Source organism: Lissotriton helveticus, chromosome 3_2 (assembly GCF_964261635.1).
Source record: "Lissotriton helveticus chromosome 3_2, aLisHel1.1, whole genome shotgun sequence".
Classification (NCBI taxonomy): Eukaryota; Metazoa; Chordata; class Amphibia; order Caudata; family Salamandridae; genus Lissotriton; species Lissotriton helveticus.
This window is the reverse complement of record NC_136062.1, coordinates 102,157,357-102,174,669: the sequence shown is the minus strand read 5'-3', so window position 1 is coordinate 102,174,669 and position 17,313 is coordinate 102,157,357. Positions and strand designations below refer to the sequence as shown.

The 17,313-nt window shown below is 47.3% G+C and overlaps 1 protein-coding gene across 1 annotated transcript in view; it reads right to left on the bottom strand.

The window, feature by feature from the left end:
- Window positions 1-17,313, bottom strand: part of UNC13C (unc-13 homolog C) — a 1,503,140-nt gene that overhangs the window by 317,036 nt on the left and 1,168,791 nt on the right. The window contains exon 23 of the mRNA XM_078684856.1: window positions 4,411-4,488. Coding sequence (XP_078540982.1) covers window positions 4,411-4,488 — 78 coding nt within the window. The remainder of the gene's footprint in view (window positions 1-4,410; window positions 4,489-17,313) is intronic.

Genomic DNA, 17,313 nt, shown 5'->3' with positions numbered 1-17,313 from the left:
GATCGACCTCAGTTTAGAAATTCTTGTAAAACAGCTCTAACATCTTACATACGATAATCCTGTAGCAGCAGACAGCAATTTTAGAACTATGTTTTCTAAAAATCCAAGACAGCCGTCACACGTAACATGGCAACAATCTGAGAAAATAAAAAATAATGTTTGACAATCTTCGATAATAATTTTTATACCTCCATGTTTGCTGATGCACTGTGTTAATATGCAACTTGGCGGCCATCTTGGAAGTATAGAAAATACCATTCTTAGATAGCTTGACACTGCTACAGGTTTTGCCATCTAGGAAGTACAACAAATAATTGTTTAAGATGGGTACACATTATTTACTGTAATTACAGGATGGCAGCTATTTTGGCATTGTAAAGATTATGATTTCAAAATGGCCACCTGCCACTATAGGTTTTGTCAATGCTTCCACAATCAAGTAAACATTGGCAAAGCTTAGAGCAGTGACTGAAAACAGCGGCTGCAGCAGTCCTTTATGTTTCAGGGGGAGAAGAAACTGAGGCAATTGACAAGCCGTGGAGTTGAACAGAGGATGACTGGGATAGGAGAGAGACAGTGGCGAAGAGAGTGAAGTCTAGAGTGGAAACAGCAGGAGAGAGATTGAGAGAGAGAGAGAGAGAGAGAGAGAGAGAGAGAGAGAGAGAGAGAGAGAGAGAGAGAGAGAGAGAGAGAGAGAGAGGATATTCACTCCCATGAAAAGCAACATCACAAATGATATAAAGAAAAGAAACAATAGCTTCAGATGTGAGCAGTAGGATGAACAGCGTTGAAAAGCAAATCAGGATGAAACCAAACTGCTCCAGTTAGTGGGTAAATACATCAATAGAGAGAAAAGGCATCACATAAAGTACATGGAATCTGAAAACCTAATGACTATGACAGCCAGATGTCGATAAACATAGTGGAGTGGTCCAGATATGTAGCTACAAAATATGATTTTCCATTTCCAAGCAATGTGGTTTAAAGTCAATGAATACTAGTAATTGTCAGACCAGTAGAACGAACATCCATCCAAGCACCGGGACAGCGCACAACGCAATGCAACGCAATGCTATCACATCCCACCCATCCTATAGTAGTGCCCTATTTAATACAGGATTTCTACGACAGAGGATTTTCCTTATCTAATTATGCAACTATTACAGGACAAAGTGCAAAGGTTAAAAAATGTAGAAAAATAAACATGTCCATAGGCTCGATTCCAGACACCGAATAACGAGACATTTATATGAATTATTCCTGTTATGAAAAAGCTTATGCACTTAACGTTGTTCTTCTAAAATTCATTATGATCGTTCGGTCATGCTAGGACATGGTTAATTGTGATACATCATAATACTGAAATAAGCTTTACTAATGGACGTACTATATACAGATGTTATCCAGATTACTACCTAGTGGAAAAAGGCAGCTAATAAAAAATGTTAATACACGTTTTGAACATAACCATATATTTTCGTATTTATGAGCTGCTGTGACACACCCAAGTATTCATGTTATGCTTAACTCTTTTCATAAATGCACACGGTAATTACAAAATAGCCCATACTTAGATATGCTCATCGTTGTGTAAACATCTTGAGAATTACACTGAAATCTAATCAGGCTTAAATCATCTTTATCAAGCTTGTTTTGAGCAAATTGCTCTACTGTTCAATCAAATACAGACACAAGGCATTTAATTGAAATGTTCTAATTCGTCTAAACGAATATATTGGCTGCATCAAAGGACTATGTGCTTCAGTAATTCAAAACATGTATTGCTCCTATGTTTTTCGTTTCCCTTCCTAAACAATGTTCAAAACACTATTAACTGAGACATGTCGAGCCAGGTATGTTTAGCGTCTGGTGGAACATTCATGCTGCACACTGGATTCTACAACATAGTTTCAGGATATTGGATCTGCTTCATGTATTTGATACATGGCTAAATCCAAGTTTACAATGTAAATAGCGATGGGCATCGGGAACAAGAATTTGATTGCTCTTATAGACAGATCTTACTGAATTTCGAAACCAAAAGAAACCATGAAGTGCCTTAATTTAACGTGATGATGAAAAGTACTAGGCCTTTAGTCTTTGGTGCAATTGTGCAAAAGTGAAGCTTTTAATATTTTTTTTCTTCAGCAACACTTTCAATCATAAGTGAAGTTCAGACTTGGCTTACATTCGTGATACAGTGGTGGTGAAAAATGGTTAAAAAATTAGCACTTCCAGATAACTCTTCAAGCTGTTTTAAGAGTAAAGCTTGCATTGTTTCACGAGTATGTGTTTTGCTACAAGCCACACAGTGCAATACAGGCAGTGATTTGAGTTGAAGTACACAGATATGGCCAATCAAAACCTGTTCTCAGAGAAAACAACATGTTGGGGCAGTGCCTATGCCCCTAGCTCAGTAGTACCCTGAAAGCTTCAGGTTCGGCAACAGCTACACTGGCCTGCCAGACTTAAAAATCAATGTAGATTAGCACGGCCGTGTGCATCCCATAAACACAAAAATGCACTCAGTCTACATTTAATTTTGGAAGGGTAGTGTGCTTGAATTGCAATACATTCTTCATGACTGCACTCCTCCCATCTGTGCTGCTGTCTGAGAAAAATGAATACTGTAAATCATCTAGATGTCTAAGACACTATCCAGTTACAGTGCCCTGTGTGTGCTCCTGAAAGATCAAGCTGAGCCTGCTGAGGCAGCCATACTGCTGCTGGCTCAGGCAACTAATACGTGGATTTAAATAGCACAGCTAATCTGTGAGTGTCTCTAGCGTTGTCCACAGGCACAGGTGATTTGCCCAGAATCACAGGATGTTGAGCCAATGAAAAGACTCGAACCTCAATTCCCAGATTGCCTGTTACACCACACCCTCTGAGGTTCAGACCAACAGGCAAAGTCGTGAGGCCTTGTTTTCCCTCCTCCACTACACAGTTCATTAGCCAATGAGCCAGAGACCCACCCTTTCCACCACTTCCTTCTCTGTTATGCACCACCCTCTGAACGATCCTCTTCTAGGTGCACTGATCTTGAGCACTTTGACCTGCATCTCTCTTAAGAAACGTTTACCTGTTTATTCACACAGAGGTTTACAAATGTAGCTGCATCTCTCCGCTGTATGGTTTCCTGCCAATAGGCAAATTACTGCAGGAAACTGACATTGCTGGCCGGCCAGGCACTTTAATCTTTACCATGGAAAACTCACGCAAAGCCTTGCCTCCTCAGACTTGCGACTTCTTGGTTGAAGTGTGGTCTACGTCTACCCCTGTCCTAGTAAACGGCCCTCACAAACCTCAAGCACACCTGATTCAAATAATTGATTTATTTTCAGACAAATGTATCTTCACACTCTGGAAAAATATCTAGTAGTGCACAGCATTTTCATTCTGTGTTTGTGACCTCCTAGTCAGAAATGTTTCATGACATGCTTAGGTGCCGAGGTAACAGACTATTAATGATTGCTCACGGTTAAAACGCGCATTTCAGTTAAAAGAAATTCTCCATATTTATTTGTTTCTCAATAGATTCCAGAGTAAGGGCATTACTTTTACTGTTTCAAAGTCATCTAAAATGAACGCGTTGTTCTATCTTTTGGTTTTCCTCCGATTTATACTATCTGTCAACCCACTTCAGATGTCCGTTTGTATTCGACTTCTTGTACAATTAATTATAACTATGTGTTAATGCTGTCTATTTTGACTTCAATACCACCACAATCTCGACGGACTTAAAGTTGAATGAATGCACATATTTGCACAATACCAAGTTGGGGGTTTCCACGTACTTGCTTCTTAATTCCAAAATTTTAATTTAAATCAACTTCGTGATTGCACACTCACTACAATAAATTTGTAGTTTGCCTGGCACGATACTAGTCGCACTTGATTCTGTTCCAATTTAGCCTTTTCTTGTAGTTAAGAACCCCGTTTGCCCATCTCTATTGTAAACAGATACCCCGCATCTTATCCTTAACTGTAAGATAGGGGAATATTAAACATGCTTGCTGTTACACACCTTGTAGAAAGAAATAGCTCCTTCTTTCTCCTTGTCAATGGGAAGCAAGTCAAAGGCATTGGACAAAGACATGACACATTACAGACAACACACCAAACACAATTCATACAAAACGTTGTAATATTTAATTTAACAGTGGTATGTATACAAAGAACATGCACTATATATAAATGTCATCTGATTTTAAAAATCAAACACCAAGTTCAAAGTACCACAGAAACATAGTTTTATCTTTATAGATCACTATATTTGTGTGAAGAAAGTACACTTCTTTTCTATTTTCTATGGAATATTAAATGTTTTATTATGTAAAGGAGTAAGTAGCTAATGATCTCAGGTTATCGATCAAACATATGAGAAGTATAAGAAATATAGTACCCTACCTCTTTTCCTCCCATATTTTCAAACATTTTCTCGAGCTGGACTCGTAACTGTTGAATGTTATTCATTAAGATGCACGGCTGAAGAATAGAGAAAAAACATCATATGTATTGTGACATTTTAATAAATTCATGTGTTAAATAAAGAACAACGTGTTCAAAAGTACATTTTGACACAACACAAGCTGGAATTTAGCATAATAAACTCGCTGTATTTTGTTTGTTAACATTATGAATATAATGCAGACTCGGGGTTACAGCTCTGTTGTTGTCGATTGGAAATACAAGCTCCAAACTGGAAAGAAATTGCACTCTGAAACCCACCAAAATCCTCACATGCTAACTAACCATGTCTCTACGCTGATTAACTATACAAAGTATCATAGTGAGCCAGAGTTCATGTCATGGTTCTATGTAGTGAATCATTTTACTGTTGTTACTATGAGAACCGGAGTGGTTGACTGCAGTTTTGATTCAATCACTGGATGGTATTCCTCACTACAGAAACAGATGTAACCACAGATGTGTGTTGCTTTGAATAGGTGTAATGTTGGCTCACATTTAGAATTATAGCCTAATTAACAAGGCACTCTTCACAGAAAACGTGAGAGGTACTGTGTTTAACAAAGCGAGGAACACAACAGTCAAAGAAATAAATGACCACATCAAATATAAAGAAAATGTGAAAATCCAATAAGAAAAAAATCATCAAATGAGGAAAAATGGCTAAAGCAGTCGAAAATAATGAAACAAGGACAAATCCCACGAATAAAAAAATCGATAGGAAAAAACTTTATGCTAAACACCTTTAAAAATATTGAGACAATGATTAACCACCCTTCAGAGGTCTGGCTGAGAGGTATTTACTCTCAGGTGTGGCTTTGGATACCAGTTAAGGAGTTGTCCGGCTCAGAACGGGACCAAAGAGGAAAACGAATATACATCCTCAAGCGTAAGTGGCTAATCTGTATTGGTAGTTCACAGCTTGCGAAGGTTTACCTTTGGAATTTTATGGATCTTGAAATATTTTAGTTGGATAAAGTCAAAGTCTATGTCCTCTTTGGATTCCATAATGGCTTTGCAGTTGATCATGCTAAACACATTTTGCAGACCTTCAACCAGCTTTGATCATGATATCACTGTATGGCTATGTCACGATAGAGCACCTTTGTAGAGGTTGTCCTGTTTGGCCCAGTTATTCCTTAACCAAAAACACAAAGATTTTGCCCCTTAAAATGCATATAATGGTCAACATAATAGGATTTGAAAACAAGAAAAAAACTACACTATTATCCTACATGGCTAAATCAGAACAAGTCCCATTGGGCACTGTCTCATTGAAAACAGTTGTTGAGGGCTCTTCCCACTTATCCACAATAGCTGTTCCATCACAAAACATCAGCGGGAACCTTTACTAGCAGCTTCAGTATTCCTCTGTTTCAGGAATTTCTCACCTTGTACTTCTAGACTGCTCACACAACTGGTACAAGAACTGTTCGTAGCTTCCTGATCATTAATTCCAAGAACATCTAGGCCTGCTATGTCCTATCGTTACCAGTAAACTCATACTTCACAATGCCATGAAGCCAATGGTAGGTTGACTGGTTACAAACTTGGAACTTGTTTGTTCCATCTGCAGAGTATAAGTGGAGGATTGAGGCTACTGTGCAAGCTGTGAATTTACACGTGCTACAATGCCAAGGGACAAAATATTAGAACATAAGATATAGGGTGGAGCTGTGCAAACTATATACCCCTCTGTGGAGTGGCAAATTAGGTGCACCAAATCATGAGTTTTAACTGTATTAGCAAATACATTGGCTATCAGATGGCACCAACCAGAGTGGGCAAACATGCAGGACAACGTAAAAAACTGCTCAATAATCAGATGGCACCAACCAGAGTGGGCAAACATGCAGGACGACGTAAAAAACTGCTCAATAATTGATGGGCTGGAGACCGCTCCACCCCCTAATTGTTCGGTCACAGTTGCCAAGTGCTACTAGCAAAGAAACGTTCAATTCAGACGTGTGGTGTCCCCATATTCATCTAGCCTACCACTGTGAGTCTTACCAGACCGCCACAGGGTGACCGAGTACTAAAGTACTAGACAGTGGAGGGAGGCTGGCCTCACCACACTAGTGAACCTTTATGTTCATAAAACCCTACTGATCTTCCATAGAGGAACAATGTGGCACCAACAATAAAAATGCGTTTGAGACCAAGATAGTAACAAAAACAAAGATAGGAACATTGTGGGGACCAAAGTGGAAAGAACCACAACCCTTCTGGCCCTCATAGACTCTACTCATCCATGGAAATTGCCATTAGGGAAAATCTGGATTCTATAAATGAGCACTACAAGAAACACAAATTAAGAACTTCCCAGCTCTTAAGGACAAATGAACAAGAACTCACATATCAACAGTGGATCACTGCACCTGAGCATGCATGCAAGGTATCTCGAAACTCTTGTTTGAAGTATGCCTAATTTATTGACGTACATCAGACATACCTTACGCCTGGGTGAATCCATCGACGCTTCCATCGGTGAACCCCAGATGTTCCATATGCTATGCCTAGAGGTGGATGTCTGCAAGCTGGTATGGGCTTGTGCCATTATTGAGCCAATTTTGGATGGTGGGGGCATCGAATCTGATGGACATAAGTTGACGGGCGCTACCTGTTTGCCCTCTACAATGCATTTTGGGCATATTGGTAGGCACACGCAGAAGCAAGTACGTCATTAAATTAATTGACCTGGCCTTTTTGTAAGGTAAGACACAGATAGCTATTTTCTGGAAATATCCAGACACCCCTCACTCCATGCAGCTGTAGGAATGAGACCTGTTTAAGTGGGCAATGGCAGAGGTCATGATCTGGCACTCTCTACTCACACATCAAAGGGATGCACCACAAAGAGACTCTTGGGGCAGCATATGCCCGGATTCCCCCCCCGCCGTATTAGGATGGCGGGGGGGAGCGCAGTGTACAGAGAGACCGTCCGCCGCTTTCCCACCGTGGTCGAGGCTGGAACCTCAGGGAATAATATGGTGACGGTGTCCAGTGGACACCGCCAGCTATATTACAATGGTGGGTGTAAGGGGCCTTTCCACGGCGGCAATGCCGCCACGGAAAGGCAGGCGGTGTGTGCTGTGGGGGCCTCCTGCGGGGCCCCCAGGTGATGTCAGAGGTGGGGGCCACAGGGGGGGTACCTATGGTACCCCTCCACATTTGCATATGCAAAGCGGCAGGCACCGTGCGGTGCCTGCCGTTTTGCATATGCAAATGCGTTCAGAAATGTTTAGCATTGTGGCGGGCGGTTCAGAGTGCACCGCCCGCCACAATGCTAAACATTTAGGATGTGCCCGCCGCTGTGGCGGGCACATCCTAATTCCCCCTACGGGACCCCCACCCTTATGGCGGGCGGTCCCGTCCTCCGTTAGTGTGGCGGGCGGACAAAGTCCCCCCGCCTTCCTAATGTGCCCCTTGGTCTCATAACTAGAAAAACTAACAGCTAAGAAAGATGATAGGCCCCCATGAGGAATGGAACTTCATCTATCCCCAGTGATAGGCATGCTATGACACTCAAGCCCCACCTCACTACGCACACACAAGATACACACCACACAATTGGTGGCTTACATTTTTCTCTTTCTCACACCCTGCCTTCTCCCTCTAACATGGCCCTAAGGCAGTGGCATTAGTATCCCTCCTCCTGCTACTATGGTCCACATCCACTTGTTGACAGACACTCAGAACAGTAAAGGCTAGTTGCCTACACCATAAGAGATACTAGCTTAACCCCAAGGAACAAGAGTTACGTAGTTCGAGGCCTGTTTGGGCAAGATTAAAAGGAAGGGGCTTTTTACAACTGGCACATGCAGAGCCCTGGTCTCACCAGAGGGTTGTGCTCAATCAATCAATCAATCAATCAACCATAACATTTGTAAAGGGCACTACTTACCCGTGAGGGTCTCGAGGCGCTGTGGGTGGGGGATGCTGCTACTGCTCAAAGAGCCAGGTCTTGAGGAGTCTTCTGAAGGTCAGCAGGTCTTGGGTCTGCCGTAGGTGGGTGGGGAGGGTGTTCCAGGTCTTTGCGGCGAGGTGGGAGAATGATCTGCTGCCGGAGGTTGCTCTTTGGATGCGGGGGACTATGGCGAGGGCGAGGTCAGCAGAGCGGAGCTGGCAGCTGGGGGTGTAGAAGCTGAGTCGTCCGTTGACATAAACTGGTCCGGTGTTGTGAAGTGCTTTGTGTGTGTGAGGAGCTTGAAGGTTATCCTCTTGTTGATGGGGAGCCAGTGCAAGTCTCTCAGGTGGGGTGTGATGTGGCTGCAGTGAGGGATGTCAGGAATCAGGTGTGCAGAGGCATTCTGGATGTGTTGCAGCCGTCTCAGGAGTTCGGCCGAGGCTCCTGCGTAGAGGGTGTTTCCATAATCTAGTCTGCTGCTGATGAGGCCCTGGTTGGTCGTTCTTCTCGTTTCGGTGGGGATCCACTTGTAGATCCTGCAAAGCATGCGGAGGGTATTGAAGCATGAGGAAGAGACGACGTTGACCTGCTTAGTCATGGAGAGGGTGGAGTCGAGGATGACCCCTAGGATTCTTGCATGGTCGGTGAGTGTGGGGGCTGTTCCCAGTGTGGTCAGCCACCAGGAGTCATCCTAGGCCGAGGGGGTGGATCCGAGGATGAGGACCTCCGTCTTGTCCAAGTCCAGCTTCAGACAACTGTTCCTCATCCATTCGGTGACGGCCTTCATTCCTTCGTGGAGGTTGGTTCTGGCGGTGTGGCGGTCTTTGGTGAGAGAGAGGATCAGCTGGGTGTCGTCAGCATAGGAGATGATGTGGAGGCTGTGCGGTCGGGCGATGTGGGCGATGTTGGATGTTGGATGGGCCTTGGGGTACGCCGCAGATTATCTCGATGGCTTTGGAGCGGAAGGGGGAAGGAGTACTCTCTGTGCTCTGCCAGTGAGGAAGGAGGTGGTCCAGTCCAAGACCTTCTCTTGGATCTCGGCGTCATGGAGGCGTGTTCGTAGTGTGCGGTGGCAGACCGTGTTGAAGGCGGCTGGCAGGTCCAGAAGGATGAGGGACGCTGTTTCTCTGTTGTCTAGCAGGGTCCTGATGTCATCGGTGGCGGCGATGAGGGCAGTTTCGGTGCTATGGTCGCTGCTGAACCCGGATTGGGAAGGGACCAGGATGCTGTTCTCCGCGAGGTAGCGGGTCAGTTGTTTGTTGACGGTCATCTCGATGACCTTCACCAGGAACGGGAGCAGGGAGATGGGCCGGAAATTCTTGAGGTTATTGGGGTCAGCCTTGGGTTTGTCAAATAAGGCCTTGATCTCGGCGTGCTTCCAGCTCTCCAGGAAGGTTGCTGTCTTGAAGGAGATGTTGATGACTTTCCGGAGATGGGGTGCGATGGCTGTGCTGGCTTTGTTGAAGATGTGGTATGGGCATGGGTCTTACGGAGATTCAGAGTGGATGGTGTTTATAGTCTTGATGGTGTCGTCGTCGGTGATGTTGGTCCAGGCGAGCAGGCGGTTGGTGCAGATGGTGGTTGTGGGGGTGGAGGTCTCGGTGGTTGTCGGGGCGGTCGTGGCATTGAAGCTGTCGTGGGTGTCTACGATCTTGCGGTGGAAGAAGGTGGCCAGCGAGTCGCACAGGTTTTGCGAAGGTGGGACGTTGTGGTGTTGGAGCTGTGGTTGGAGAGTTCCTTCACAATGTTGAAGAACTCTTTGCTGTTTTGTGCCTTGTTGTCTAGGTGGTCTTTGAAGGAGGCACTTTTGGCAGATCTGATGAGGTGATGGTGTCTGCAGGTGGTGCTCTTGTGGGCTGCGTAGCTGTCCGGTGTTTGTTCAAGGAGCCAGTTCTTCTCCAGTTTCCAGCAGGTTCGATTGGAGGCCTGGAGGTCTTCAGTGAACCAGCTGGCTTTCTTGCTGGTGTGACTGTTGCAGGGTTTCCTGACCGGGGCGAGGGTGTTGGTGCAGTCGTCGATCCACTGTGTGAGGTTGCGGGCGGTGGTGTTGGGGTCGGTGGGTGGTCTCTGGGCGAGGGAGGTGGTTAGCTGGTCTTTGCTCCAGCAGCAGCGAGGCATCTGTTGGGTGTGGTTGTACGTGGTGGGCTTCTTGAAGGTGAAGTGGATGCAGTGGTGGTCGGTTCAGTGGAGTTCAGTGGTGTGGTTTAAGGAGACGTGGGGGCTTGCGGAGAAGATAGGGTCAAGCGTGTGGCCGGCGGAGTGGGTGGGACTTATGACGAGTTGTCTGAGTCCGAGGTTGGCAAGGTTGTCGATCACAGTGGTGGTGTTGGTGTCGTTGTTTCTCAAGGTGGAAGTTCAGGTCACAGAGTAGGATGTGTTCCGTGGAGGCGAGGGTGTGTGTGCTAACGAAGTCGGTGATGAAGTCGCTGAACTGTGGTCAGGGTCTGGGGGGTCTGTAGACGAGGGTTCCTCTGAGTGTGGTGTTGGGGTCAGTGTGGATCAGATAGTGCAGGTGTTCGGTGGTGCTGAGGGTGTCGTCGGTGTTGGTCCAGACTCTGAGAGTGTTCCTGTGGATGATGGTGATTCCTCCTCCTACTCCGTTGGTGCGGTCCCTGCGAGTGATCTTGTAGCATTCCGGGATGGCTATGGCAATGTCGAGTGCCGAGGCAGGGTTCAGCCAGGTCTCTGTCAAGAAGGCGAAGTCTGGGGAGGTTGAGTCGAGTAGGTCCCAGAGTTCAACGGTATGTTTGCAGGCAGAACGGGTGTTGAGGAGGATGCATCTGAGGTAGCTGGGCTCTTTCCAGGTCTGCAGTTTGGCGGGGCGGATGCTGGTGAAGCTGCAGTTCTGACAGGTGAAAGATCTGTGGGTGCGCTTTGGGGTGGCCAGGAAGCAGGCGTTTGGTCGTCCAGGGTTGAGTGTGCTGAGGGTGCTGGCATCGTAGCGGTGATGGACGTAGTGGCGGTAGCAGGGGCGCAGCCTCCATATAAGGGGAGTTGGGAGGGAGGAGCAGCTGGGAGGCAGGGTGGCAAATGGGAGATCAGGGGGGCGGGCCTCAGGGACGTAGCGGCGGGAAGAGTGGGAAAAGAAGGGTGACAGACGGCGGGGGGAACAGAAGGCAAGTGGGGCACAAGACTAGCAGGAGGGGAAAGGAAAACAGGCAAGCAACAACAGGAAAAATACAGTCAAGCAGTCAAAGGTAGTGCAGCAAAATAAACAGCACAATAAACACCAGTACACCGAGGCAGTACAGTGGCGTGGGGAGTGACCTGCCTGCGAGCAGGGTCAGAGAACGCTCCTTTCACCGCTGCGTGGCCTCCATATAAGGGGAGCTGGGAGGGAGGAGCAGCTGGGAGGCGGGAGCGGGCAGCGAATGGGAGATCAGAGGGGCAGGGCCGCAGGGAAGTAGCGGTGGGAAGAGCGGGAAAGAACGGGTGAAATATGGCAGGGGGAACAGAAGGCAAGTGGGCCACAAAGACCAGCAGGAGAGGAAAGGAAAACAGGCAAGCAACAGCAGGAATAATACAGTCAAGCAGTCAAAGGCAGTGCAGCAAAATAAACAGCAAAATAAACACCCGTACACCAAGGCAGTACAGCAGCGTGTGGCGCGACCTGCCTGCGAGCAGGGTCAGAGGTCGCTGAAGACACACAGGGTGATTAATATAGTTGGTGTGAGCACAATGCAGTGTTGTACCATTGAGGTCTCCAAATAAGCTGTCCATATTTGTATTTTATCCATTTCTCCTGCACTAACTTGTTGGTACTCTTCAGGATGAATGTATGTTAAAAAATGTAATACAGAACAACTTGTAAAAAAAAGAAATCGTTGAGAGGGGTGAGAGCCCCACTCATATAATAAACACTATGCTAGTTGGAGTAAACCATGATAGTCACTAAATTAACTTGTGCTTAACCCTCTAGTAGCTTTCCACAAAAACAGTCAGATTTAACTTAGAGGCAATGCATAAAGTATTTATGCAGCGCACAAGCAGTAATGAAGTGAAAAAAGAACACAAAAAAGATCCCAAACCAATTTAGAAAAATAGAGTACTTTTCAATGAATAAAATAACACCAAAACAACAGACATCCAATCATTTGAATTGGCGTGATGAATTTCTCAGGTTTTTAGTAAAAATAGCACCAAGAAGCACAAAGTGGCAATTGTGGTTACCGGTCCGCACTGCACCAGGCCAAAGTCAAAAGTTCAGGCTGCGTGAGTCGGACACAGGGATCAGGTCTGTAGTAGTGGAAAGTTTATCTTCCAACTTAGTCCTGTTCCATGCAAGAAGCCTTTATTTGAAATTTCGCATTTCAATTGTTTGAATTGCGGGGCAGTCGTCACTGCAAATAGTTGGTCGCCATTCAGATCTTCAAGTTGCCCTTGGTGCTGGTGATGTCTGGCATCAGCAGTTGAATGTACGTCCAGCGTTGGCCATGGTGAAGTCCGCCCTTGTTTTGGAGGAGTCTGGCCAGGTCTTTTTAATGCAAAAAACCCAGAACCTCTTTCTAATATTCACCTGGAGTCTAGTTATTACAGATTTGGCATTGGAGAAGTACACTCTAACAACGGACAAGTGCCAATGGGTTGGAGTGGCATGGCTCCCTCAAGCAGAGGCAAGCAGCAGGGTTCAGATAGGCTCAGTTGGCAATGGTCAGTTGCAGGTAGGAAGATTGTTGTGCTCTTGTATCTCAAACAGGAGGTCAGCCAACTAAACCTTGAAGTCACTTCTGCGGTTCTGAGATAAAGGCAAGCCAGTGGAGACTTCCTTCAGACTTTAGATAGCAGGCCAAGCCGTCTTCTAAGACTGCACAGGTCCTTGAGTGTTCTGATGAGAAACTCTGAGGGTGCCACTTTTATACCCAGTGCTATGACCTTTGTCTAACCCTAAACTGATTCTGGTAAGTTCAACCATTTTCCTGGGTCTGCTTTCAATCTGAATAGGGGGACAAAGGGAACGTAGAGCAAGATGTGAGCTGAATTTACCAGTGATAGGGCAGGTATCCTCAGAGGTCAGGAAGTGGATAGGTACAGCCTTCACGTCACTCAGGAAGGGATGATAACAACCCCCAAAGGTATCTTGCTCAGGAGAGAACCTTTCCCCACATACTAGGCCTGTTTGCCTCCTTACTGGGATGAATACACATCACACTGCCAAAGAGCCATTAACAGTCATGTGACTCTGGAAACTGGCAGAAAAGTGCATTTGGTTTAGGCAGAAAAATGCCAACTTTCTAAAAGCGGCATTTTCAGAATAGTAACTTAAATCAGACTTTAAAATTACAATTTAAATGAGTGGAAGAAGAATTTCTCTATCTATGGGAGTGCTATCCTTGCTACAGTTTAAAAAAATATTGTCATTTTTTTTTACTGTTTTGACGAATAAAACGTAAGTATACATGTCTGCTTTTTGAGCACCATGCACCCTGCTCTAAGAGCCTTTAGGCTCTACCTTAAGGGTGGCATATAAGTATCAAAAAGGAAGGCTTGGACCTGGCAAAAGGTTTATATTTCTAGGATGACATTGCAGTTTAAAACTGCACTACAGACTTTAATGACAGGACTGATAAATGTTTTACATTGCTACTTTTGTGGGTGGCAAGATGAGTGCTGCAGCCCACTTGTATCAAGTGGCCAATTACAGGTTCTGAAATTAAATGCTCAAATTTGGGGTATTCTGATTTAACAAGTTTGGAAGGGAGAGCAAAAGTACTTTAATACTGACTAGCAGGAGTAAAGTGAGTCCTAATGCAAGCATAAACAAGTTCATCAAAAATGCCAACAGAAACGGGTTAAGTGGAGACCAAAATCTGGGGGGATCTAAACAATAGATGGTCATTTTCAACACCGGTCAAAAGTTTGCTTTATTTATACATTTGAACAATCACATAAAAGAAATGAAATACTTGTAAATTGTGAAACTATAAGTACCATAAACCCCAACAAGATATTAATAGAAAACAGCCCACACTTTCCTATTCTCACCAGGTAAATACATTTCAAACTTGAAGAGAAAAAAAAGGTGCTTAACTTGAGTGCAGGCATACATTTGTTATGCTGATGTCAAACCCAGACTAAAAAAGCAAATGAACACATTATTTCAATTTTAATTTCTTCCACTCATAGGCCTGCTGGTAGAATGGCAGGAAATGTTGACAATGCCAAATGTTCGCTTCAGAGAGATGGACCCTACTTTGGTATTAGTGGTTTTGAAGAATTTAAGGAGAGCCAGGATCCACCCTGTGAGATAGTCGTTCATTAGTTGGAGTGGATGTAGGTTCACCACAATTAAAATAATAATCATGTAAGGTCCAGTTAAATGTTGTAAAATATATCTGAACTCGGGGGCGTGTCCAAGCAGCATGGCCGACAGGACGTGAGCTCCACCAGCTCCGTCCCGAAGACCAGCAAAATCCTGCAATAAACTCCTGCCCGGGCTGTCACGCTACCTGTGACCTGTGTCGGAACTCCCCCTGACCCGGCTGAGGCCATTGATCCGGAGTCGCGGTCCCGAATTCCTCCGTGACCGGAGGCGGAGTCACTGCCGGAGGTGGCGGCGGCGCGTTGCGTTACGCGATGCCGCGGACTGGGCCTATACGGCAGAGCAGGACTTTGGGGGATCCGCCTGACGCTGGCGGGCTGGACTGGCCCCTGACGGGCCTCGACGTCTTATCCTGGGCCCCTGGAGGCGGACTGTGGTGGAGGAGAGGCAGCGGCTTTCCACCTCGGCAATCGGAGGTGGAGGGAAGGTTGACGCGGAGGTGCCGTCCATTTTGGCCGGGCTACTGTGGCGGAGCTCCGCCCCTGTTGCTGCGGCTGTCGGAGATCGTCTGGAGGGTCGCCAGAGAGCATCTCTTTCGCAACGGAGGGCGTGAGTACTGATGCCCTGCCACCTCGTGAGTGACCACGGCTGGAGTGGGGGTCCCGCCTGACTTGGTACCCGACCTGGCCTGATCCTTGAGGCGGCGGCCGGTAGATGCAGCGCGCCGGCTCCCCTCTGCCCCCCTGAACTAAGTACTGCGTTTTGCTCCTACTCTCCGTCACCGTACTGGCCCCGGGGAGGCACGGGGTCTGGCGCCCCTGTGGATGCAGAGGTCCTGCGCCCCCTCCCCCACACGTCCGCCATTTTGACTAAGCCTGGGTCGGGCGGTGACGCAGTGTGGCGAGGTGCGCCTGTCCCGCGGCCTGGCCTGATGCTGTAGACCCCTTCGGGGGGGGGGCGATTTGCGGGATTTGCTGACTCCTGACTGGTCGTGAGAGTATTCGGGCAGTGGGGGGTGATTGAGCCCGCACTGCCGCCTGCTCGGACCTTTGCTCCCTCGAGGGGGAGCCGGACCATGGCCTTCACTATGCTACTGGGGTTGTGAGGAGGTGTGACTATGTTGTATTTATCCTGCCCTGCCTGATGGATCGGCTGATCTACCTTAGGGGCTACTTGCTCCGTGTTGCCAGTGAGCCTGGATGTGATACTGTACCGCCCTTGTCCTTGTCCTGAACCTGGTCGGGAGGATCCTCCGGGGCCGGTGGTGCCCGGAGTGGGCGCCTTGGAGAGCGCTGCTTGGGCGCTGCAATAGTCAAGATGGCGGCCCGCTCAGGCCGTTCCACGAAGGCCTCCCAACCAAACACGATCGTGCAGTACACTACCCCGCGCCTCCAGCCGCAGAGGATCACACGGCAGACAGGGGCTGGAGATGAAGGAGAGGGGTCTGCGGAGCCATCCAGAGCTGAACTCCTTAAAGCTATCCAGGGGTCCCACTCTGCCCTGGGGCGCCAAATAGAGACGGTCTCTGTGGATGTCAATCTCTTGCGGACAGACCTCCGCAAGGTAGCGGATAAAGTTTCGGACGCGGAGGGCAATATCACTCAGTTACAGGGAGAAGTTGCGTCTTTAAAGAAATCGCTTGCCCAACTTACCTCTACTACCCGCGCATTGGAACGACGTGCCGAGTACGCGGAAGGGAGGGCACGTCGGAGTAACATCAGGGTCCTGGGGGTTCCGGAGCGACTGGAGGCGGGGAACCCTGAATGATTCCTAGAAACGTGGATTCGTACACAACTGTGTCCGACTGGATTGTCCAGCGTCTTTGTAGTGGAACGGGCGCATAGAGCCCTTGTGCCCCCTCCACGACCAGGTGAGGCTCCTAGAGCCCTCATCGCGAAGATCCTCAATTACAAAGACCGGGATTGTATCCTTAAAGCCGCAAGAGAATCGGAGTCCCTCATGATTGAGAATAGTAGAGTGTCAATTTATCCTGACTATACCCAACAAGTGCAGGAACAGAGGAAATCCTTTTTGGGGGTTAAACAAAAGCTACGTGATATGCAGCTTCAGTATATGCTTTTATATCCTGCCAAACTTAAGGTACTGGCCCAGGGCCGCGCGCACTTTTTTCAAACACCGGCGGAGGTGTGGGAGTGGCTCGAGATCAGAGGAGATGATTTGCCCCCGGGTGAACGAGGTGGCCCGCGTGAGACTTGGGGGACCAGGCCGCAGAGGAGACGCCGTGGCAGAAGAGGACGCCGATCTGGGTCCCGGGGTCCTCCTGAGACTCGACCCACGGTGGGGGCAGATGGAGCTATTCATATGGAATCTTCGCCGGAGAGAGCGGGTCAGGGGTCGCCCGAGGCTCAACCTCCTGGTGAGATCTTGGTACCAGACACCTTGCAAGGGATGCCCTTGGGAACGGACTCGGCGGCTCCGGTGATCCCGGAGACAGCCCTGACTGAATAGAGGTTGGAATGATCTTTTCCCTTTCCTCTGTTCTTGTTCATCTTGTTCCTTTGCTTTGCCCTCAATGTACCTTTCTGCATGGATGTCCTCTGATTGGGTGACCGCCTGCTAACGGTGTACTGGGTTACCGCACCCCCTCCTTGAGGCTGGGGCTTCCTTGGATGTTGGACCATGCTATGGGACTGGCGCTCTGGCGGCCTGGGGAGCT